General features: G+C 36.6%; 1 protein-coding gene across 1 annotated transcript; it reads left to right on the plus strand.

The window, feature by feature from the left end:
- Nucleotides 1–831: 831 nt before the first annotated feature.
- LOC116268584 (glutathione S-transferase C-terminal domain-containing protein-like) lies at nt 832–26,565 on the plus strand. The gene is made up of 8 exons (XM_031662413.1): nt 832–978; nt 1,914–2,029; nt 2,191–2,235; nt 4,508–4,636; nt 13,429–13,562; nt 16,734–16,764; nt 20,976–21,045; nt 24,367–26,565. The coding sequence occupies exons 1-8, from the start codon at nt 942–944 to the stop codon at nt 24,501–24,503; spliced, it is 699 nt and encodes a 232-aa protein (XP_031518273.1). The 5' UTR covers nt 832–941; the 3' UTR covers nt 24,504–26,565.

The raw sequence follows: 26,565 nt of genomic DNA on the forward strand, positions 1-26,565 counted from the left end.
CACCTCTTTTCCTCCCCCCTTCTTTCTTTCTCCTGCAAATTAAAACTGCATTGCCATAAAAATATAAGGCATATTTGGATGAATAGAAGGATGGATAGAAGTATGATAAATCAAGTATAGTAGGTTGTTAATGGTAGAATGTAGGTGGAGGGTATAAAGGCATTCACTCTAAGATTCTTTCAGTTTTGCTAGATGCTTGAAAGTTGTCATAACAAAAATCTGTTAGGAGTGGTTACCCATGAAGGGTGGGATTACAACTTTTACTTATTCTGTGTTTAAATATTGTACACTTATTAGAGAAAAATGAAGATAATTCTTTTAAAAGCTACACAAATCTGTTTTCACAAATGAAGTCATCAGACTGTTGACTTAAATATTCTTCATATTTGAAGTTTATCTTCATCCATGCTAAATAAGGATGTGACAAAAGAATCAGCTGTGTATGATGCTCACATCATACAATAGGAAATTGGGTACTTCAATTATAGTATAGTCAACGGAATACTATGCAGCCATTAAAATATATAGATAGAAACAAATGCATTGACATGGAAAGATAATATAATATAATAATATAATATATATATAAATAATATAATATTTCATATTTTGTAATATAACATTTTATATTTTATACCTAGCGAGAACACATAAAATTTATGAATGTAACTGAAAGTAACCGTATATATACATAAAATGTTCTCTGAATTATGATGCTATAAATATTTCTTATATGCTAGAACACATAAAATTTATGAATATAACTGAAAGTAACCATACATATACATGAAATGTTATCTCTGAATTATGATGCCATAAATTTTTCTTATATAAATTTATTTACATTTAAAAATCTTTCCTAAAATAATATTTTCCTGTGCTTTTTAACTTAGTAACATAAGAGAGAAGGAAAACAGAAAAGAGAAGAAAAGAAAAAGATCATGCCATTTTTCTGGGAAAAAGGAGCAAGGAAACTTAGTATGTTTAATTTTTTATCAAACCAAAAAGATTATCTGGATTTTCCCTTTTATCTATATCATGGCAATCTGGTGTCTTACATTTTCTAAATTTTGCTCTTGTAAAGAATGCACTTGAAATATGTAAAAACAAATAATTTCATTCATTCTTCTGAAGATATTTTCATGGACTTGACTAGCGATTTTGAAAGGAAATTTAAGATGTTTTTATGTTGTGGGGCCCCAGGCATTTCATACTTGGAAATGCCCTGTCTTGAATCTCTAATTGCATTATATTTCTATGTCTGACTCACGAGGAAAAGAAGCTTCAAAGCAGAAAACAGAAAATCTAATTTCTCTCTAAATACAATAACCATTTATTTATTTCAGACAATGCAACACCTATGTTTCAAGGTTTCCCAGTGTCCTACACAGAAGAATCAAGAGTTCAAGGATGTGTCAATTAAGCAATAAAAATATTTTTTACTGATTATGGATCTCTCTATAAGGAGATTAAGCAATGTGTTGAAATTAGGTACTCTTTAAAATATGTCTCTGAAAAAAGATAAAGGGAGAAGACAATTACTGTTATTTTTTCCATTCTGCCAACATTTATTGGATACTTGGTTTATGACCCTAAATTTAGTGTTTCAGTTATTGTTTCCACGCTTTAAAAGACATATTTTTCCCCATAGATTTTCTTTCAATGGCTATTGAAAGAAATGTTGAATAGACATAAAAGTAAAACAAGCAAAAATAAAGTTCATCTCAGGTTCTAGTCCTCTAGTCCTCATAGTCTGTTATATGGAATTCATCATTTATTCTTTTATATGTATGTATGTGTGTGTATGCTCCCCCCCTTCCTCCTCCTCTATGCTGGTAGCCTATTTTAAGTGTGTCTTCTTGTTCCCTCAAAATATATAATGTTTTGTGTTCTTTATGTCTTGTCTTTCTCAGGTAAAATGTCCAGTGATCGAGCTTTGAGGAAGCAGCAACAGTTGAACAACCTTGTCTATGTGGTAACAAATCAGGCCAAACCTGGTGACAGAATTGTGGATTTCTGCAGCGGTGGGGTATTATATCTCTCCTTTCATCCTTTTTAGTCTTTCTAAGATTATGAGACTTTTCTATATTATATTCAGGGTCACATTTTTATTTGGCAAGATTGTGGTTTCAGAATAAGGAAAAGCTGTGGGGACCAAAGCTAACTTGTTTATCTCACTGACTTTTTCAGGGCCATGTTGGAATTGTCCTTGCTCATATGCTGCCATCATGTCAGGTAAAGCCAGAATAAGAGATAAAAGGAAATATTTAAAAACTATACAGTTCAGCTAGCCACATTTGGTTTATCCCTGGGGTTTCTAATCACCCAAGTCAAATATGTGGCACAGGCATTGTCTTTTCTTTCAAATAAACTTCCAAGACTCAGAATCTTAAGGAAAAAAAAGTAAAGTAAGATCATAAAACAGTTATCAATTTTTAAGAGGTTTATAGGTTTAAGTAATTTTTCAAAGAAATAGCTATTTTATTGCTAAATAAAATAATTATGATTCAACTAGTTTAATTTTCAACATAATTTTAAATGGAAATACTGACCCCTGAAACTTGCTGAGCATGTTCTTTTGGTATCTTGATTTAGATGCATTGCATCGAAATTATAACAATAGCAAAATTTTTTAAGGAAAAAAAAAAAACCCCAAACCTACAATACCTGATCCATCAAAATGCTGTGCTTTTCATTTTCTCATTAAGTCATTGTCCATATGGATGCTTATTGTTGCAAATTTTAAAGATGCAAACAAAATTTGTCCCTTGCTTTCACTCAATATTGTATCATAAATGGTTTTCCCTATTGCTAATAGTTTTACATATCATCATATTTCAGAGAGTACCAAATATACTTTCAAGTAAATATATCATAATGTATTCAATCATTGCCACAATTTCTTAGAATTTTTTGCTGATTTTAGTCCTCTGCCATGTTAAATCAGTTCCTCACTGTGACCACTTTTTAGCATAAAAGTCTGTTTATTTTTGTTTTTGTTTTGTTTTGTTTTTAATACAAACTCAACTGCAACAGAGTCTTTGCTGTGAGCCCTCTGGAAGGTGTGAACTAATTATAGTGAATACTTCCGGGAGAAAAAAAATGTGGAAGAATTAATAGACTGGCCAGAATAACATGTAACAGAATGATGACAAGGGGACAGGGAACAGCATTCTTTTATTTTTCTTTGCTTAGAGAATAAACAGGAAAATAAATAAGGAATCCTGGGAGAAGAGGCAGGTGTTTGTTTTATTATTAAGTAAAGCAACAATTTTGTGATTGAGTAGGAGGAAGAAAGCTCACAGAGTAAAATTCTGAGAAGCCGAGTCAGGGATGTAATATCTTTTCTTCCCTTATTAATATTTCTGGAAGCTTAGAAAGGTTGGAACCAAAAATGAGTAATCTTGTCTAGAATAGAGTCAGGAAAGCCTTTCATATCAAGTATCAGGTTTTTTAAACAGATTTTTTCTTACAGACAAGCATAAGAACAAAATAAGAACTAGGAATGATTGTGATGAAAGTGACTTAATTCTTTTCATTTTTCTCCATTCAAACCATCTTCTCTGCCTAGATTATCACTGGAGGCTCCTAACTGGTTTCTCTGCCCTCTGGCCTTGCTCCCACCAATCCATACCATACATTACAGACTGTGCCCTGGAAATTGTGTACCAATTTTCTCAGTTCTTCAAACACGCCATATTCTTTGTCATCTTGGGCCTTCATGTGTGTTTCTCTCCCTAAAATACTCTTCCATTCCCCCAACTGATTTGTATTCATTTTTTAGGCCTCAGTTAATATGTTACTTCCCCATGAAAATAGTCATCAAGTTTGAGTGCTCCCGTCGACATTGTTTGTCTTTCATTTAACGCTTATCACACTGTATTATTATTATTTTTTGATGTTTTGTTTTTGTTTTTTTTTTGTTTCTTTGTTTGGTTGGTTGGGTTTTTTGTTTTGTTTTGTTTTTGTTTTTGTTTTTTTGCTGGTTTTTTTTGAGACAGATTCTCCCTGCGACACCCAGGCTGGAGTACTGTGGTGCGATCTCAGCTCACTGTAACCTCTGCTTCCCGAGTTCAAGAGATTATCCTGCCTCTGCCTCCCGAATAACTGGGACTACAGGCGCACACTACTGCACCCAGCTAATTTTTGTATTTTTAGTAGAGACAGAGTTTCACCATATTGGCCAGGCTAGTCTAGAATTCCTTACCTCAAGTGATCTGCCTGCCTCGGCCTCCCAAAGTGTTGGGATTACAGCGTGAGCCACCACACCTGGCCTACACTGTATTATTATTGCTTGTTTCACTTATATCACTATGCTATAAGAATAGTTCAAGGACCTTTAATTTTTCCTTTCTGTACCAGATTATGTGACATACTTCCTGCCACAGAATAGAGGCTCAATATAATATGTTCTACATTATTAAAGCTATGAAATATAGTAATAATGCTTTGCCTAATGTCTGAGTTATGTTACTAAATATACTATTGTTTTCTGGGTGAAATCTAGGTTACATTAATAGAAAACAAGGAATTATCATTAATTCGTGCTAAGAAGAGAAGTGATGAACTGGGTTTAAGCAACATTTGGTTCATTCAAGCAAATATGGAATATTTTACTGGGATGTTTAATATTGGAGTAAGTAATCAAGTAATTTCAATTTCTTTAATTAGCTAAATAAGAAAAATTGCATGCCTTAGAGTAAATAATAAAGATAATTTTGTGTTCTTTGCTAAACAAATAAATCTATAATTTTGTATACTTATATTATCTATGAAATATAGCATACTAATGAATATTATTTTATTCATAGCACTTCGTCATTACATAATAGAGATAACATTGGCTCCTCTATCAGACCAGAACTTTATTTTCTTCACTACAGAATCCCCAGTAGCAGGTGCTTAAAACTGGTTAATAATTGAGTAATTGATTCTGATGAACATGACTTGCCTTGGTTTATTCTGCATTTCTAGAAGACAATGAAGGAAAAGAAAAAAGAAGAAAAGAAAAGAAAAATAACTTGTTAGTAATCTCTAAATACAAGCATTGCCTTGTGATGTTTTTTAGCTAAGATTTTATATTTACATGTATTTTCAGATTCCAAGAGAGAAAGTATATTGATCGTGTTTCTAAACCTTTGGATCCAATTGTTATTATTTGATATTATGAAAAATCCCTAAGATATGTATTTCTGCCTGAGCATTAAACCCCAGGGTTTTATTCTTTCTTGTAGAATTTGAGTTTTATGAACATGTTAGTGTTGCTGCTATTTCTATTTGCTTTAAATAATTTTTTTTCTGATTTTGATAGGAATATACATTTTGATAGTAATACAGAAAAATATATAATAATATAAAGAAGAAATAACCTATATGCCTATTATCAAGTGATAAATACTATCAAAAATCTTTAGTGTTTATATATTTATGCACACATATAAATGCATATTTTACACATATATGAACATTGTTAAGACCATACTACATAGATCCTGCATTGACTGAATATAGTCTTTTACCTTTTTAATCATACTTTTATTTTCTCATTGTTATAATGCAATTATTACTATTATGGATATTTTGTGCATCCTTTAAGAATTTTGATGCATTTGCCAAACCACTTTCCAGGAAGGTTCTTACTGACATCCTTTCTAATTACATATGTTCATATAAACATGGGGTTGTCTAGGTAGAACTTTTATCAACTTAAGTAATTCAGACCTTTTATAGTATTTCTGATTTTTACCCAGTGAAGTTTACTTCTTAAATATTGACTACTGCAAATTTGGGGGTTTATTGTAATTTTTTTTCAACCTAAAAAGTATGCTATTGGTTTCCTTTGTAGACACGATCTACAGTTTACTTCTGTCTGTATAAGCCTGGCTATTAATAAGGAAATTCAGGAAAATGTAGACATGTAATCTAGAAAATTCAAATTAAAAATATACCTGTGCAGCTTTAACTTTACATAAATGTTGAGGTAAAGTTTAGAGCTTCTCCCATGAAACAAGCCATTAAACCAGTCCAGGTATTACTAGTACACCAGACAGAATGGTAGCAAGTAAATGTCGACTGCTACACATTTATTTACCTCACAAAGCATGGAATTTCCAGCCTATGTCTGGTCCATCTGTCTCTTGGCCCTTCATGACTTACAGATACGAAATCACTCTAGTATATTCTTGTAACTTCCAAGTGTATAATTTACTAACGCCAACTAAAAATGTATCTATCTCTTTGGAAGTGAAATTTTTCTCTACATTTCGTAATACATCTATAATGACTTTTTTCCTTTCATAATTACCCTTGTCAAGGTGTATAGAAAATGGATTAAAATTGCTTAGAAGGTTAAATTAAAAGTAGATTCACTCTGAAGAAAATAATTTGCCTAGGAGAGTAATTGAGGTATTGTCACTAGGTAAATCAGACTAAATGCATCAGAGGTTCTAACTCCTGTGTTAAATGCATTCCAGTAAAAATAGTGTGGCTGTTCAGTAAAATACACACACACAAATTTAAAAAATAGTGTGGCTAGAGAAGAAAGCAGAATAACCAGATATTAGAAATGCATTAAAACTGCATAAATTCATGGTTTTGTGATATTTCAGTAAGGGCTTAGTTAGCATTTATCTTTGCTTAGTAAATGCTTTATTTTTTTCATTTACGATTTTTCTTTAGATAAAAAAATTAATAGTATAAACAAGATTTTAATGAAGGAATTTTAAGACTTAGAAACAACTAAGTCTTTTTAAATTACTAAGTTTTATAATATGTGTATTAATACCCATGCTCTCAAACAATATTACAAATATTTATTTGCAAATAGTATTACATAAAGGGCCATGACTATGGAAAAATGCTCATTTTGCATTAAAAACAAAAACTGTATGAAGGCTAAACAGCCTGCCACCAACATGTTTAGTTGGAAAATTTCAACAATAACAAACAGTCATTTCAACCAGATGATAAGGTACTGATTTCTAACAGTATTGGTGAATCCTTTCTATTCATCAACATGTATATGAAAATCTCAAAAAACAGTTTTATTTTCTAGTTATTGGTTTTTGCTTTTTGCTGTTTTGCCCACAACATAATTTTTAATTATTGTTTATGACTCATAAGTGCTGACTACTTAATTATAAGCTCATTTCTATTCATGTAGGTATGTTAGTGTACAATTAAAAGAAGCATGCAATTATAGACTGCACTTCGTAACATTTTTGATGAGTAATTATATAATCCTTGTTTTAAAAGATAAGGACCTTGAGAAATTATATATCCTGCAGGCACGCTTTCTAAAAATCATTAAGGCAAAATAGGGGACTTCTGAGATGAAAATAGCAGATAGAGGTATTTCAACCCCACTTCTCCCCGAAAACTTTCAGATCCCTAAATAAGAACAAGAATCAGAAAAATCAAACTCTATCTATGATGTAGCTATATTCAACATTCTATAACTTGAATGAATTACAATATGAAGTAAGAAGGTGAAAAGCAGATTGAAGAAAAATGGTAAGCTATTGAGTAGAGGAGAAGGAAGATAAAGTTGAAATGCATGCCAGATGGAGTGGCAAGAAGGCTGTCAGGACGCAAACCACTTTGCTCCCACAGAATCCCAGAAAAGTTTAGGAATTCAGGACATCTGAAACCTCAGAGGAAATCAATAGGGAGGGACTGAAATCATGTTTAATTAAAAATATTATTTAGAGACAAGATTCCTGCTCTCATCTTGTGTAAACAAGAAACTACCTCTCCCCAGCTACTAAGAGAGACAGGAAGTTTATTCTATGAAGAAACTGAACCAGAGAGGCACCAAGTATAGAGATAGGCATAGAGAAGGGCAACGGTGATGTGCCATACCAAGAATAAGAATTAAATGAGAATCTGCATACTGACGGATAGATCTCTTCCCTACCCATCTGCCTTCTAATTCCAGAACCACAGAAACAGGATCATTTCCACAATCATCAGGATTAAAAGATTCCCCTCTGTAGAAGCAGAACTGTCCCCAGAGAAAAGAACTACAGATACTGCAGCTATAATTAAAAAAAAAAAAAAAAAAAAAAAAAGGCACCTGTCCAGGCTTTTTGATCACCCAGTCACTAGTGAAGCCCACCAGTTTTCAAAGCCTTACGCTTTCATTCAGAACTTCCAATCAACTTTTTAGTGGTTTATTCTTTAATATGAACAGCTAAAGGAATACCAAACATGGAAAACTTCCAAAATGGAAGATAGAGACCTGTATTAGTCTGTTCACACACTGCTAATAAAGACATACCCAAGACTGAGTAATTTATAAAGGAAAGAGGTTTAATTGATTCACAGTTCTACATGGCTAGGGAGGCCTCACAATCATAGAGGAAGGCGAATGAAGAGCAAAGTCATTTCTTACATGGCAGCAGACAAGTGCATGTGCGGGGGAGCTCCCCTTTATAAAACCATCAGATTTCATGAGATTTATTCACTATCATGAGAACAGCATGGGAAAGATCCACCCCCATCATTCAGTTACCTCCCACTGGGTCCCTTCCATGACACGTGGGAAATATGGGAGCTACAATTCAAGATGAGATTTGGGTGGGGACATAGTCAAACCATATCAAGACCAAAGCAACAAACATGATAAAGGGTCTTAGTCAAGGAGAGACAAGAGAAGATAATACATTAGTGAAATAAGGATATAATAGAAAAAGAGTGAATGATCAGAGAAAAAGAAAGGATGTCTTGAAAAATAAAAGTATGTTAGCCAAAATTGAAAACAAATTAAAAATTAAGAGATAATGTATTTTTTAAAAGAAATATAGCATACCACTTGAAAAAAAAAAAAAGAAGAAAAAATGAAACTGGAAAGAAGCAAATTTTTTAATTAGAGATTTAGTCCAGGAATCAAATACTTCAGTAATAGCAGGACCAGAAAAAGAAAACTGGTAAATGGTGGGGAGGAATACATCAAAGAAAATATAGGAAAATGTGTTAATAATTAAGAATGCGTTTCTCTTGATAAAGTTAACTTACAAAATAGCCTAAGCCAAGGCACATTGTGAAATTTCAGAACACCAAGGGTGAACAGATTTTCCCAACTGTTTCCACAGAGGGAAAAAAAAAATAGTGATATACAATAATTTATAATCAAAATGCTATCACACTTCTTAATAGTAGTGTGGAAGGCTCGATGACAGTGAAACAGCACCTCGAAAATTCCAATAGAAAATTTCTAATCTCAAATTCTATACCTAGCTAATCCATCAATCTAGTAAAAAAGTAAAATGAAGAAAAATTCGACAGTCAAGGTCTCAATAAAATGGAAATTGTACGTACCCCTTTTCAGCAAGCTACTAGATAATGTGCTTCATTAAAATAGAAATTAAATGAGAAAAAGGATTAAGTGGTATCCAATACAAGAGAAAATTTTTTAGCATCATGGGAGACGGAAGTCTTAGGGCAAGAGCTGGGCAACAGGCCTAGAAAGCATTGAGTCCATATTTTAGTAAAACATCAGAAAGCCCAGGAAAGATGTCTCTAGGAAAGAGAAATGGAGCTGACCAATTATTTGAAAGTTTTCAAACGGTGGAAAATTATATTGTAGAGCATTTTACAGAGCTTTTGGGCAGGGAACGACTTGAATGTTAAAAAAACAAGCAGATATCCAGCACTCTTCCCTCGGCCGTGAACAGTATATACAAAGCCATGAGAAAAGATGGGAAAGGGGAAGATAGTGTATAAATGTGCATAAAAAGCCAAAAGCTCTTTTCTCCTAGTAGAAAGATAATAAATAATGTCTAATATTTACAAATCAAGATATATCAATATACATTCATCATATAGAAAAACAGATTTTCAGGAAGTAAACCAATGAATTGAACAGCATTGACTTTGGTACACAGATTTTCTTTTAGGGGTGTGGCAGTGTGTACAAAAAAGGGGCTTTTAATATAATTGCTTACCTTTTAGCAATTACCTATTATTTGAATTTTAAAGCTGATTACCTATAATATTGCTGTATGAAAGTTTTAAAAGAGGGGAACAAGAGTACACAGGTGGGACTAGCCTGCTTCTCTGTCTAAGGTATCTATAGTTAAGAATCCTTCTTCGAAAAGCAACGCCAGAGAGAATGATTCGGCTGGGGCAAGTTCAGAGATCATTCAGTTCAACCTTCTGCTTTTACAGATGGAGAATTTGAGGCTACCAGAAAACAAGAGTCACCTAGCAAGTTAATGTGGGAGCGGGGTCTAGAAGTCCAGTCAGTGACTTCCTGTTTACTTCCCATATCTAAAGAAAAGAGTAAATAGAGCATAGAGAACTAAAAAAAGAAGTTTGGTTTGAAGTCAGACAGATTGAGTTTAAATTTTGGCTCTTTGTTAAAAAAAAAATTAACAGTTATTTCTCTTACTTGCAGCAATATTGACCAGTTTTTGTTTAAGGACTATTTGCTTGTTTTTGTATGTGTGTTCACATCTCTTGCTCATTTTACTCTCACTTTATTGGGCTTTTTCTTTCTTTTTAGAAGTGTGTTATATATTAAGGATATAAATCTTTGTTTGTGTTTTAAGTTGTCAGTCTTTTCCCTACTTTGTCATTTGTCTTTTTACTTATGGTTTGGTTTTCTGCTAGTCTCTACTAAAAATACAAAAAATAGCTGGGTGTGGTGGCAGGCACCTGTAATCCCAGCTACTTGGGAGGCTGAGGCAGGAGAATTGCTTGAACTCGGGAGGCAGAGGTTGCAGGGAGTCGAGATCACACCATTGCACTCCAGCCTGGGTGGCAAGAGCAAAACTGCATCTCAAAAATAAATAAATAAAAATAAATTTTATCTTGTCAGATTTATTAACCTTACCCCTTATTGCACGTAGATTTTTAGCTTAGTTAGGAATTACATCCCATTCCCCTTGGTTGTGCAGGAATTTACTCATATTTATTGCATTTTAAATCTCTTATGCATTCAAAATTTATTTCCCATGTGTGATGACAGGAAAAGATCTAATTTTTAGTTTTTTATATGGCTATCTGGTTAACCAAACATTACTTATTTTAAAAAAGTCCACCTTTTCTCTCTGGTTTGAAATACCACCTTTATTGTATGATAAATTTCCATAGCAAATGGTTTTTTTGGTCTATATCTCTCTTCATTATTTGCCTGTTATTTCTGAGTTTCATTTGATAACAGTGAAAACTAGGAGTATGTGATGCAGTAAAACCTTTTATGAGTAGACAATTACTACATTATCTATAAACTATTGGGTAAATACTTATTCAAGTTACTTATTTTCTTTAAATGAAGGAAATAAACTCACTTTTTTGCATGTAGTGAAAGGAATGTGAACCTAAGTAAAAAGAGACTTATAAAAGTAAATTGTCTAAACTCCTTTTTGCTTGGAGCCTGAACAGGGTTTTGTAGAGAAGCTGTCTGATGCATGGGGTCAGGCTTTGAGGTCAGTCTCCTGCCCCTCAGTAGCTGTTTTGTTGTGGGCAAGTTCTTAATTTCCCAAGAGTTCATTTCCTCACATCTAAACTGGAGATAATAAAGTCTTTCAGGGATGTTGTGAGTATAGTTCTGAGTGCCATCACCCCACATAGCATAATGCCAGCACATAAACACTCAGTAAATGTCAGTTTGCTTTCCTTCCAGGGGAAGATGTGTCTATAATTTTTACTATGAAATTTTTCTCCAACTAGTCATGAAAATAAGGATTAGCCTGTTTTTTACTCGAAAAAGCTGACCAAAAGGAGCATATGAGAAATCAAGATTATTTACTTTCCCAATTCCCTGTAGTTGTTGGTGCCTTTACTGGATACCAGCCTTCCTAGGCTGTTTTCAGAGTGAAACAGGAAAGGTGGGATGACAGCAACATGGAGATTGTTGACTTCTATGTGGCTCATGTAAGTCTAGAAGGAGGAGGAGGAATTCAGGAGGACAATTAAGAACAGAGATCAATGGGTGCAGCACACCAACATGGCACATGTATACATATGTAACAAACCTGCACGTTGTGCACACGTACCCTAGAACTTAGAGTATAATAATAAATAAATAGATAAATAAATAAAAAAGAACAGAGATCTTGCTTTCCTCTTCCTGATAGAGTATTGTTTTTAGCTTTCCAGTTCAAAGGAGGCATCTGGCTTATAATATTTTACGTTCGCTGAGTGCGGTGGCTCACGCTGTAATCCCGGCACTTTGGGAGGCTGAGGTCGGGAGTTCAAGACCAGCCTGACCAACATGGTGGAACCCCAGCTCTACTAAAAATACAAAATTAGCCAGGCGTGGTGGCACATGCTGCAATCCCAGCTATTCGGGAGGCTGAGGCAGAAGAATCGTTTGAACCTGGGAGGCGGAGGTTGCGGTGAGCTGAGATTGTGCCATCGCACTCCAGCCTGGGCAACAAGAGCAAAACTCTAGCTCAAAAAAAAAAAAAAAAAAAAAAAAATTACTTTCTAAAATTTACAGAAACTCTCCTCTTTACCCTAAGGGCCCCTCCCTACCCTGAAGTTGGTGAGGGAAGATTATAATTTATTACAATTTATGTCTGTTCAGAATGAAATGGAGATGTGAGGGGTTTTTTGGTGTTGTGTTTTTTGTTTGTTTGTTTTGCCAAAATCCAGTAAAGGTTATTCATCTTTTAGAATCCCTACGTCTGATTTTCATTCAGAGTCCTATTTAGGCTTTATTTGGCCTAAGAATTTTCATAATTATCTCATTTGTAGTAAGATTGTAGTAAGTATAGATATACTTAAGGATATGTGTTTTAAAAACACTTAAAAATCATTTTGAGTTATTTTTATGAGTTATAGAAGCCCCACTCATTATTCTAATTCATAATTTCATTCAATCCTTTTAAAATAAACTCATTGAAAATAGTTCCTGTAACTCATCATTCAATGTTAAGGATTGTTATTATGTGAAAACATCTTAAAAGGCATGACATGATATGACTCAATTAGTTTTAATACAGCCCTGATTGGATTATATTAATGTGGCATTTGAGGAAGTGTTTTCAAATACATTTTTATTTAATTTTTACAACAGCATTGTGATATGTCAGTATTGTTAACCATCATTTATAGTTGAAGAGATTAAGGCCCAAAGAAGCTAAATTTTAAGTGGCTCAGGGTTACACAGCCAACCAGAGTAATAGACTCGAAATTCTCGTTTCGAATCCAGTGTTCCCGGAATGATGCTATAGTTTAGATATCCACTTGTGTTAATTTTTCCACACTAAAATTGCATTAGATTTTCCATTGAATGAATCCTGTGCTTTATTTGCAATATTCCATGTGTAACCTTTCAAACTTGCTTAGTTTTCGTAATTAATTTATATGTGTAGCTAAGTAGTCCTTTGGTATGGCCAAATGAGAACTATTTAAAAGGCATGAAAATCGCACTGTGAGTTAAGAGGGAACTTAGTGCTAAGGCCTGTTTTTATTTTCTAGGTAGCATTGCATGCTTGTGGAGTGGCAACAGACATGGTGATTGAGCACTGTATCAAAACACGGGCTTCCTTCGTCACATGCCCTTGCTGTTATGGTTTCATTCAGAACACCTCAAAGTTTAATTTTCCAAAAAGGTGAGAAATTTAGTGTTCTACCTAAGACACCAACGTGGGTATAAGCCAGGACACAAAACTTGTTTGATATAAAGTTGCAATGACTTCATTTGGAGCTCATTTCCTCTTTTCACAATGTCAAATTTTGTTTATAAATTGTATAAGGAAGAGAAGAACTCCTTTATGTTTATCCCTGATTTTTCCCTTGGATCCAGTTTTTGCTGAAATTTAGAAGCAAGGCTATCCAGGAGTCAGGCAACTAGAAGTCTATCGGCTTTAGCACTTCTCTCTGTATTTCTGAATAAATTTAAAACTATAACCGTAATATCTATGAGAGGCAGTCAAGTACAGTAAAGTGTTTAGGACCTGGAAGTATAGTGCCTGGGGGAAAATACTAGCTCCTTATCATTTTATAAGGCAAATTACTTAAACTCTTTTTACCTTAGTTTTCTCATCTACAAAATGAGGGTTATGATAATAACTACCTCAAGGTTTTTGTGAAAATTTAATGATATGTGTAAAGCCTTTAGAAGTGGCAATAATAAGTACTCAATAAATATGAACTGTTGCTAATAATGGTAGTAATGTCACAGGATTCTTGGGGCATTGCTTTGCCAGCTGGAACCTCTGTGGTTGGTGGCACCTTTGCCTGAGTTTTGCTTGGGCCCACTGGGCTCATTCCACTCACTCAGCCTGGAAGGCTGCTCTTGGCTTGCACTACCAGCCCAGATCCCACACCTGCCAAAGATGAGTCAGGTACAGAGTGGTGAGGGGTACATGAATGAGCAAGCACAGGGTCCGGCCACTTCACACAGCCAGGCATGCTGGCTGCTGTGGGGCAGGCATCTCCAGGCACCAGCATGGGTGCTGGTTCCCTGTGAGGCTGCAGCCGGACCAGGTGTACTGAAAGCAGCTTCCACTGTGAGCACTAGGGGACACGGTGGCAACCAGAAGCTTGGAAATGCCAGGAGCCGCAGAGCCCCTCAGAGGGTGTCACAGCCCTGGCTCAGGGAGCTTCTATGTCTGGGTTCCCTGAAGGGCCGCATCTCTTCTCTCCTCTCTTCTCTCCTCATGCTTGCAACATGGCAAGTGGGTATATTTGGGGGCAAGGGGGCATGTCAGCCCTGTTTGTGTTACAACTCTTAGTCCTGCCATTTGGCAGTTCCTGAGCTCTTGTCCCAAATCCAGGAAGAATGAGGTACACAGACAATTGGAGGATGAGCAAGGCAAAGAGGTGCTTTATTGAGCAACAGTACAGCTCTCAGGAGATACAAAGTGGGTAGATCCTCTCCACAGACAGTCATCCCAATGTCTGCTCAGCTCTCAGCCGAGAGGAGACCCACAGAGGGTAGCTTCTCTCCATAGGCAGATCATCCCAATGTCTACTCAGCTCTCAGATGGAAGGAGACCCACAGTGGGGAGCTGTTCTCTGCAGGCAGGTCACCTCACCTCACCTCACCTCACCTCTCACCTCACCTCTCACCTCACCTCTCACCTCACCTCACCTCACCTGCACCTCACCTCACCTCCCCTGCTCATCTCATCTCTGCAACCCTCAGCAGAGAAGAGATCCAGAGTGGGTAGCTTCTTTCTGCAGGCAGGCCATCCATTGTCTGCCCAAGTCTGGCAGAGTCTGGGGTTTTTATGGACTCCAGAGGGAAGGAAGTGCATGCTGATTGGTCCATGGGTGGCCATGGGTGGGCCTGGAAAAAGCACTATAAGTTCTCACTTTGGTCCACAGAGCTGGCAGCCTGGGCCCCAGGCTTCGGGCCATTCCTCAGTTGATGGTGGGGCTTCACCAGGGACTTGCCCCTTTCTACCTAGGAGCCTGTCTGCCTCCTGTTGCCGTCAACCTACCATCCATGGCGCCCATGGCACCCAGGCTGTTTGTGCCAAGGGGTGCCTACAGGCCCATGTCAAGCTGCCCTCAGTCCCCCCTTGGCCTCCCTCTCATGCTCATCAGCGCCCAAAGTCTAGAGGCGGCTGAGGCGGGGGTGGGGGCTGGCATGTCAGCACCACCTTGAGTGCACGCACATCTGGCCAGGTCACCACAGTGCCTGGGCTTGACCTCAACGTTTGGTGACCTTTACAGTATGTTACTACCACTTCCCGTCTTTTTCACACCTATGTAGATTTACTGACATTTGTCCTCCCTTGTCCTTTGAACTGATCTCTTTAGGAAGTTTCTTTGTGAATAAGACCTATCTCAATCACCAAAAATAGAGTTGGGAATTTATAAATAGCATACTGTTTCTACAGTATGTGGAAAGAAGTACTCATTTCAAACAAACTAATTGACACTAATAAATTTAGTATCAAATGTATAAGTTAATGTTTTTGAATGACTTAAGAGTGAAAGCTATAGCATTAATAAAAGACAATGTTTATGGAATATATGTTCATCTTTATTAGCTATGACAACAGTGATTTCCTGATGTATTAATCACACCTTTTTAAATTTTCTGATGTTTTATTATTTGCTGATCCTGGAGAGACTGTTCCTCCCAGGGCTAACCAATTCCTAGAGATAGTAAAGGTCTTATGAACAAGCATACCTTGCATAAGTAAACCAACCAACCCAGAGCCCTTACCCCACAACTACCTCCTTTATCAAACTCTTACTACTTCCAGACCACTATCCCCCCGTCCTACTACCCTAGGGCCAGATATCAAACAAGTAGGAACAGCGCTATGCCTGAGTTCACTGATATTGTTCAAACTAGGCACTCTCAAACCTGCTTACCTCACCTTTTTCTTCCCATGGAAACCTCTGCCTCCTGACCTATACTGGTGTTTCCCCATGTGGCCCTTCATCACATGGCGTGCCCCCTCTTCTTGGGGAACTGTGAGTAATAAAGTATCTTTTCAATGGCAGTCTGCTCCTGATCAGTTGGCTGTGCCACATGTTAAAACACCTGGATCTTAGTGTTCCCATGAGGTGTAGAGACAAAAAAAGTGCTTCTCTAACATTGTAAACAATCTGTGGAATAGATTTCTTAAAATTGATAACATATTGATGATACGCTTTTCTATCTTTTTATAAAAGCATTTCAAACTGGCATAGTTTTTACTTTACCATAGCATTTTATACTTTTTACATACAAAGACTATTTATATAATTTAGTTTCTTCAAGATTATTTTACTCTTAATATTTAGAATGATGACTAATTCTTTTTTTTTTTCTGTTTCAGTGAGCAATTCAAGAAAACTTTATCATACAAGGTAACCTTAAAAAGATCTAGATGTCATCCTAATACACTTTTTATCCTTTATATTTTTCCCTCTCATATTTCTAGTGGAGTAAATAATCTATAGTTATAATTGAATAACTCATGAATGTCTACTGTGGGTTTCTTTTTCTCTTTCTTTTGCAAATCCAGATTAACTCTTCAAGTAAGTAACAAGATTTGTGAAGGGTCTGACATTTTAACTCTACTCGCAGTCTAACAAGTTAGCCTGCCAGTGGATGCTGGCAGAAGATATGAGACCCCTAAGTCAGAGACAAAGGACAGTTTGTTGCTCATGGCAGTAGTGGTAGCCACAATACCATTGTTTTCACACTGACTCTCTGCCACCCAATTCCCACAGGGCAGAAGCAAATGGGCCAGGTAACACCTGCCCTTTTATTCCAAGGGGAGATACTATATATTTTCCAAGGCTGTTTACTCTGCAAATGTGCTTGAAAAGATAATCTATAACAGAGGAAAATTCTGTTGTAAAAGGTCAGATAGTAAATATTTTAGACTATGCTGGCCACAACAAATCTCCAAGTATTCCTCTTCACTGTCCTTGACATTCTTATTGTTTTTGTTGTTCTTGGTTTACAACTCTTTAAAAATATAAAAACTTTCTTAACTCACAAGCCACACAAAAACTGGTCATAGGCTAGACTTGGCCTGTGGGCCACAAACCTTGCTGACTACTGATCTGGAACAACGACAGTCAGCGTCTCCGCTTGTAAAACATGAAGAAACACAAGAGACCCACAGAGAATTGTCTTCCAAAAGTAGTCAGAACACATATAGTTTTTAGTCACCAATCTGATCAAAACAGTTTCTAGCTTCCTAAACATCACCACTATCCAATTAACTGGTCAATAGCATGATATAATACAATTTAAGAAATGATAATATTTGAGAAAAATATATAAATAATTCCATTAGAAGTTGATAAATTCATTTGGATTCTTAGTTAATGCCACTTTTTGCACGGACTCACTAAAAACAGACTCATTTTACATACCAGCCCCTATATTATAGGACTTTAACTTTCTCTTCCATCAAATAGTTGAAATACAATGAGGTATAGTGACCTAAAAATGTTCATTGTTACCACCTCAGCAGCTGTATCTCCTTCATTCCTGCTTTATAACTCAAATGCCCACTTCCAACTCTGTCTCTTACCACCTCACGTGCTACTCACACCTTCCTCCCTTCCTACCAACCCCGCACACTGTACAAATATGCACAGATATGGAGGGTGAGAACCTTTAGTGTTCATGCTTTCAGCCAAAACCACAACATTGCTGGCCTTCGCCTACTAGATTAAAACTTTACATATTTTAGGAAATATATGATTTTGGAGGAAACATTAGGACCCAAGAAACTTTGTTTGCATAGCATTCAGAACATCTCACCTTTCTCTCACAAGGCTATGCCAATAAAGTAGAAAATAAATTAGGAAAACAGGCCAGGTGCGGTGGCTCACACCTGTAATCCCAGCACTTTGGGAGGCCAAGGCAGGCAGATCACTTGAGAACAGAATTCAAGACCAGCCTGACCAACATGGTGAAACCCCGTCTCTACTAAAAATACAAAAATTAGCTGGATATGGTGACACACACCTGTAATCTCAACTACTCAGGAGGCTGAGGCACGAGAATTGCTTGAGACCAGGAGGCAGAGGTTGCAGTGAGCTGAGATTGTGCCATTGCACTCCCACTCCAGACCGGGTGACAGAGTGACGCTCTGTCTCAATAAAGAGAGAGGAGTGGAGAGGAGAGGAGAGGGGAGGGGAGGGGAGAGGAGAGGAGAGGATAGGAAGAGGAGAGGAGAGGAGAGGGAAGAGGAGAGGAGAGGAGAGGGAAGAGGAGAGGACGAGGGAAAACAAAAACTAGACCCCTGTTTCTAATCCCTCCTTGAGTGATACTAGTTAAACCAAACAATGAGAGGATGTATGGAAAAAATCAAGGGTGGTGAAGAGATAGGCTGCTAATGGTCTCCTGACTAGAAAAGAATATAAAATTTCTACAGTAGGGACGGGGCACACACAGTCTTTCAGAAAGCAGAAACTCTCCAGTACACCAGTCATAACCTTTATCTACTCTTTCTCCAACACCCCCAAAAGCTGCTTGGCCTTTTGAAGGCCTCAGAACTTTGTGCCAAAGTACCTTGAGACTCACTTAGGAAGTGTTTTTCTCTATAGTTCAATTTAGACAGCAACCTTTACTGAGTACCTACCATGTGCCTTGCCCTTTCAGAACTTGATTTTGACCAAAGAGAACATACACACAAATAATTCCAATAAAATATGGTGAGATTTATCAGTACAAGAGAACTGAATCTTATCTGAGATTGCGATTGCCTTGACATTACCATTATATAAAATGAATCTTAATTTACAAACACCATGAGGACAAAGTGCACACTGTTTCTTCAAGTCATGTAATTCTGAATTATCCTTCTCTCCCTTCATTGATGCCTGTTAGTTTGTGGGGAGTTAAAGTTATTAATTGAAACCATTTTATTAGTTTCTCACCCATTGTCATGAAATTTTATAGTTAGCATTAATTTTTTTTTAAAGCATACAAGTTGAGACAAAGATATCCCTTTTAAAAAACCAACATTGCCACAGTCATTTCACTTATTAAAAATGGAGGATTCAAATTTAATGTACAGAATACTAAAGGAACAAATGATGAATCTGAGTTTAACCTGTTTGCTAAGCTGACAGGTGAGATTATGTACACACTTAGAAACAACAGCTGTTCTGAATGAACAGTTGTCGTGGGATCATTGCTTCGTTTCGACTCTGCCTAATCACTCACTTTTGGCTACATGCAGATTTAAGAGTACTGTGCAAAATCATCAACTGATTTTAAAGCCTTCTTTTCTTTTTCATTAATGCACTCTTTCCTAAGATTGTTAAGCAGAAGTAATAATCAGGTGCTTACCTCAGGCTGTCTTTACAGTTTGTCTTAAAGCAGAAAGGGATACACTTCTGCAGCCTTTTGGAGTGAGAGAAAGAGATTCAGGCTTCTCTCCTCTAAAAGGACTGTGAGTAAAGGGAAGAGTCAGGACAAGTCAAGAACTCCCTACCACTCTGGTGGATATCCCAGAAAACTACAGAAACCACACAGAGATCTGCATTGCTTCCTTTTCCTCTGATAGAATGAAAAGCCACTTAGCAGGCCAGGCGCAGTGCCTCATGCCTGTAATCCCAGCATTTTGGGAGGCCAACGTGGGCAGATCACAAGGTCAGGAGTTCGAAACCAGCCTGGCCAATATGGTGAAACCCTGTCTCTACTTAAAAAAAAAAAAAGTAAATACAAAAATTAGCCAGCATGGTGGCGTGCACCTATAGTGCCAGCTACTCAGGAGGTTGGGGCAGGAGAATTGCTTGAATCCAGGAGATGGAGGTTGCATTGAGCCAAGATTGCAGCACTGCACTCAAGCCTGGGCAACAGAGCAAAACTCCATCTCAAAAAAAGAAAAAAAAAGAAAAGCCACTGCCTGGAACCACATTCCAGAGTTGCAAATAAATTTTATAAAAGAAAAATATAAGTGAATTTTTGGTCTTTTAATTTAACACATTATAATAGCAAAATGTAACTATATTTTTATATTTCAGCTAAAAGCAACTGGGCAAAATGACCCTGAGAATTTTCTGTGCCTCTATTCTTAAGAACTAAATCTGGGCCGGCTGGGCATGGTGGCTCACGCCTGTTAATTACAGGACTTTGGAAGGCCAAGGCGGGCGGATCACCTGAGGCCAGGAGTTCGAGACCAGCCTGGCCAACATGGTGAAACCCCGTCTCTACTAAAAAAGAAAAATAATAATAATACAAAAAATTAGCCGGATGTGGTGCCATGTGCCTATAGTCCCAACTACACGGAGGCTGAGGCATGAGAACCACTGGGAGTCTGGTAGGCAAAGGTTGCAGTGAGCTGAGATCACACCACTGCACTCCAGCCTGGGCGACGGTGAGACTGTCTCAAAACAAAACAAAAAAATACAGTATACTTGAAGGGAAGAAATTATTAAGTAGCATCTTCTGAAAGTTTACTTTTTTCAAAAATACTATTTGTGCAGTACTTTATTCAATTAAACAATGTTGAACTCCAGAAAAATGAGTTAGTTTTTTTGGTGGTTGTTTTTATAACTTTGAAGCAGAAGATAAAAATAAACCCACATTCTATTGCTTTTTCTTTTAGGAACACATGATTCTGTGCAGATTTGCAGACCAGACAGCTGTCCAGCTCCCACCCCAACGAAGGCTCATAGGTATGTGTTTTCACAGAGCAGCTGTTGAGTGTATTATGCACAATATGACTGGGAATGATTGGACCAAGTCTATATGGGAAAAATTTAGCAACATGAAGTCTATTTTTCAATGAGAAACTAAATATGTTCTTCCCCCAAAAACTTAATTCATATTGAAAACGGTATTGTAACTATAACATTTTATCCTATTTTGGTTAACTTTAATACTTTTAAATGTATTTTGAATGTTTGTACGTTGAGTAGAATTCTTACATTAAATCTCTTATTGTTATGAACAAACTGCAAGATCTAGCAAAAGCCATGAAAGAAAATAATAAAGATTAAAAAGTCAACTATATACACCAAAATTGATGCATTATAAAATGTATACACAGGGATGATAATGTTTTCTTTCTCAGGAAAAAGGATACTTGTGTATCATTTATCATAGACCAATTTGTTTGACAATATTAAACATTACCTAAATTGGAAGACCACAGAAACATTTCAAGTTTAATAAGTAATTGATTTATTGAAGACTTCATTTTAGAAAAAGAAATCACATTTAAAAGAATAATAGCAGTTAATAGTTATACATTTAAGCACTGAGCTAAATGTTCTCGCCTGTTATCTCAGTAAATTCTTACAAATATACATATGGGGTAGTACTATTATTTACATTTTAATGATAAGAAAACTGAGACAAAAGCTTGCCTGGGGTCCTTCATCTGGTAGATGATGGAGCTATACTATGAACCCAAATTATTTGATTCTGGACATGAAGTTCTTGTCTACTTTAGTTACTACTTCCCAGCATACTGGTGTCACATCAGGGTTTAAGATAAGTGGGTTCAGCCAAAACTAATCTTAAAATTATTCAGAGAAGCCCAACATTGGACACCATTATATTTTTTCTCTAAATTTCCAATGTAGCCCCTTTTCCTCCATGATATACTAGAAGACAGATTGTTGTTTCTTTGGCTGAGCACCAGATGAAGCTGTTAGCTTACATTCAGAGACCAAGTTGTATGAGAAATAGTTATCTTTAAACTCTAAAATCAAAGGCAGCATAGCAAGATGCTCACACTTGGTGACCTGAGACCTGAGACTGAAGGAGTAAGTGATTCCTTCTCTTTCTCACTGTCTGCAGCATAAACATTTGGAAAGAACTCATTCTCTCCTGCCTGCAACCTCTGTCTTTCAATGCCTTTCCTTCTTGCTCCTCCTTTTCCCATCTCCAACACTTTGAATTAATCGAACATACATTTGATGAGACTCCATTCACTAGACCCATGTCTTAGTCTGTTTTGCACTGCTATAACACAGTACCATAGACTGGGTAATTTAGAATGAACAGATTTTTATTTGACTCACATTTCTGGAGGCTAGGAAATCCAAGATCAAGGGGTTGGCATCTGGTGAGGGTCTTCTTCCTGCATCATAACATGATGAAAGGCATCACATGGCGAGAGAGAGAGAGCAAGAGAAGGCTGAACTTGTCCTTTTATAAGGAGCTCACACTCTAGATAATGAACCCACTACCATGATAATGGTATTAATTCATTCACTTCACCCTCTTGGCCTAATCACCTCACATTAGGCCCCACTTCCTAACACTATTGCATTGGGGATTCAATTTCCAACACATGCTTTCCAGAGAATACATTCAAATGATAGCAATCCAATGAAGACATAATTAGTGTGGTGGATGGATGGGTACGTGGTAGATGTGTGTCTTAGGTATCAAACTAAAGGGGAGTAGCTGGCAGGGAAGTTGCTAGAGTGGCGGGGGGCAGGGGCTTTTGGCAATGGGAAGAACAGGGGGAATCACATTGAGAGAAAGCTGTCACGTCTACATCTCTGCTTTACACAGGCCATTCCTGTGTTCTGCAAACATTTTTAGGAAACTCCCCAGGCCCACAAAGGTAGACTACCAGCAGCTAAATTTCAGTTGTAGAGACACTTCAACATGTGAAAACATGAAATTCTTCTACATAATGGAAAAGGAAAAATTAACTGGACTGGGATCAAAGCCAAGGGTAAATGAGCTGCAATGTAAACCCCGGGTGGGTACTTAAGGAATGTAGAGCATCTCATTCTGACAGAGAGTGTTTCATTTTAAACTAAAAAGTAGATGGGAGAAACATTTACAGATGTCTTAAAGGAAAGACAATATTTTAAGGGAAAAAAAGGAATGTCAGCCATAAGGCTGTTAATGAAGAAGCGATGATTTTGCCTAAATGGAATTCTAGACATCCCTTTTTATATCATTTCTAACACAGTTTATTCTTTGTGGGATGGGCCCTTTTAAGGAAAATGTACAAAATAAACATTTTAAATGTGAGTCTCTCATTGCTAATTCTTACCTACTGATTTCACCTTCCACTGTTTTTTTCTGTGAGGATTCTGTTGTTCACAGAACTTTCCTATTTTGGTGATCTGTCTTCATTTCTGAAGTTGTTTAATTTATCAGTTTCCACTATCATTCAGTGTTGACGCATTATTATAATTGTTTAGGAAAAATCGAATGAAATTCTGCATAGTCCGTGATCTTTTTCCAGGAGGATGAAGAAGCTTATATATTGAATTTAGAGCAATTGAAAGTATAAAAGTAAATCATGGCTTTGAATATATTCAGCCCCAAATCATTTTTCCCAAGCTACTTTTAAAGTTTGTGTTTGCCAAAGGAAAACAAATTAACTGCTTTTCTTGCCAGTCAGGTTTCCTCTTTTGTCTTCCAAAGATTGTAAAGGAAATACAATACCACTATTTTATAGAGGTACAGGAGCTCGGAAAATTAAGAGTATACTACACTCAACATTACATTTCCACCTGAAATAAAAGGCATGTAATTGAGAATTTTCTCAAATATTTTTCATTTCTCACTTCTTTATAGCCCTAAAAAACTTCAGCTGGAAAAGCTAACACCCCTTAATCAGCATGTTATTTTAAATATTCTTAAAGGCACATTTTTTTCCCACAACTTTACAGATAATGTAGTTTTACAGGGAAAGCAGAGAAAAGGTCTTTAATTGTATTTTTAACCAAAGTAGGAAATACAGTCTGAGGCTCTAATTTGAGATTTGCTTATAAATACATTTGAAAAGGTTAACATTCTTTAAATTATTAGCAGAGGCAAATATATGAAGTGCCATGTTTTTGTCACCATCGTCTTTCCACACTGATCAAGAATTAAATTGAAAGAAACTAAACAAGACTTAAGGGTACAAAGCATGCTCCATAGTACCTGCAGATTTTGTCACTATATAAATTCCCTTAAACAAGCTGAAATTGTCCTGCTAGTGAAAGGGGGTCTCATGATACCATTTGACTGTATTTCAGGAAAACAGTGCATGTGCTTGGTGGATCTGGATCGAGCAAGAGCTGCAGAAGAATGTGGCTACTCCGTTCAAGTGATATCCATGGAGCCAGAGAGCTGCTCTCCCAAAAATAACATGATTGTGGGAGTCCCCATTTAAAATGAGACATTCACATTTGATATTTTGCCATCCGTCTTCACGTTGGATGCCCGGTGGCATTCAGGAGGTTCTTGGCATAACTAGGAAACAGCATTAGCCATCTTGAACCTATTGTGCTCAGGAAGGAAAGCAATAGGAAAATCTTGGAAGAAAGGCTCCCTGCAAAGCATCACAAATGCTCTTACAATGTATGATTAAAGGACTGCTGGTTTTCATAGTGAGAATCCCCTGAAGTCTCGGCTGCCAAAAGAATAATACCAGTGGAGGTTCCATCACAGGAATAACAATTTCCTTCTCACTTCACAAGCTCTTCTGATCTTGCCAATGTGATGTTTAATTCAAAACAGCGCACTTACAGCCTTTATTTTATACTTACTTAAATATTCACATGGGGACTGAAAGTAGACTCAGTAGAGTGTTTTTAAATATATTTTTAACAATTGTACTTTTTCTATCACTTTAAAAAAATCTAGTCAGGTAATTATAGTTATTTTTAAGCTGGGGTTAGTTGAACTTGTATAGCATTTAATATACTCCTTTTAAATATATTTCTGCCAGGCTCATGCCTATAATCCCAGCACTTTGAGAGGCCAAGGTAGGAGGATCATTTGAGCCCAGGATATCGAGACCAGCCTGTGCTACAAAAAAATCAAAAAAATGAGGTGGGAGGATCACTTGAGCCCAGGAGGTCACGGCTGCAATGAGCCATGATAGCACCATGGCACTCCTGCCTGGGTGACAAAGCGAGACCCAGTCTCCCAATGAATGAATGAATGAATTTCCCATAAATTACCAAATGAGACCATCACTGGTTCAAATTATTAATAATTGCAATAAATTTCCTATTATGGGAATGTGGAATTTGAGGGTCCAGTATTTTCAGGACCTTGGCCTAGATTCTTTTCAATTCAAAGATGAGTTGCAAAAGACATAATGTTTTGCCTATGGAAGTAAATCATCTAGAAGAAAAAGATTAAAGAATTAGTTAAGCTTTTTTTTTTTTTTTTTTTTTGAGACAAAGTTTCGCTCTTGTTGCGCAGGCTGGAGTGCAATGGCACGATCTTGGCTCACTACAACCTCTGCATTCTCCTGCCTCAGCCTCCCCAGTAGCTGAGATTATAGGCACCCGCCACCATGCCCGGCTAATTTTTTTTGTAATTTCAGTAGAGATCGGGTTTCTCCATGTTGGCCAGACTGGTCTCAAACTCCCAACCTCACGTGATCTACCCGCCTCGACCTCCCAAAGTGCTGGGATTACAGGCGTGAGCCCCCGGAGCTGGCCAAGTTCTTTATGTAATACTACAATGTGTTGTCACAGAATTTGTTACTCAGATATCAATCATTTTTATTGGTATATTTCTGGGTAAAACTTATTAGTGGTGTGAGGAGTGCAGAATATGGAAGCTTATTTGAATAGTTCTCTTTAAATTCTTTTTCTGCCAGCCAACATTTTAAAAGACAAATGATGCATCATCTCTCAATGCTGCTAATTCTTTAACTTTTACATGTCTCAGTTTATTCCATATGAGATTTATTTTAATGTTTTCAACCCCTGTATAATATGTATCATGAGGAGAAAGCACTTTCATTGATCATCACTATGGATTAAAATATAGGAATATTTTACAGGGCAGTATGGGTTGGGGTGGGAGACATATTGGAATTGTGTTTTCTGGGATAAAATTTTTAAAAAGAATTAACCATTAGCCCTGAGTATTTTAGTCATTTGTGCCTACAGATAACAACATGCTCTCTTATTCTGGACTTTCTTCTTTTAATTGAGGTTTAATTTATATACAATACAATAACAGATTTTTAAGTATTCATTTGAGATGTTTTGACAACTGTATATACACATGCAACCATCACTGAAATCAGATATAGAATATTCCCTTAAATATTGTCAAGTAAACACATTGAGAATATTTTTTCAAGTCTGTGGCTTACCTACTTATTTTCGTAATGAATGTTTTAATTGTGATGAAGATTTAATTTACCCTTTTACTTTAATGATTAATATTTTCTGTGTCTTTTCTAATAAATTTTACCAACTCTGACGTTA

Source organism: Papio anubis, unplaced genomic scaffold (genome assembly GCF_008728515.1).
Source record: "Papio anubis isolate 15944 unplaced genomic scaffold, Panubis1.0 scaffold623, whole genome shotgun sequence".
Classification (NCBI taxonomy): Eukaryota; Metazoa; Chordata; class Mammalia; order Primates; family Cercopithecidae; genus Papio; species Papio anubis.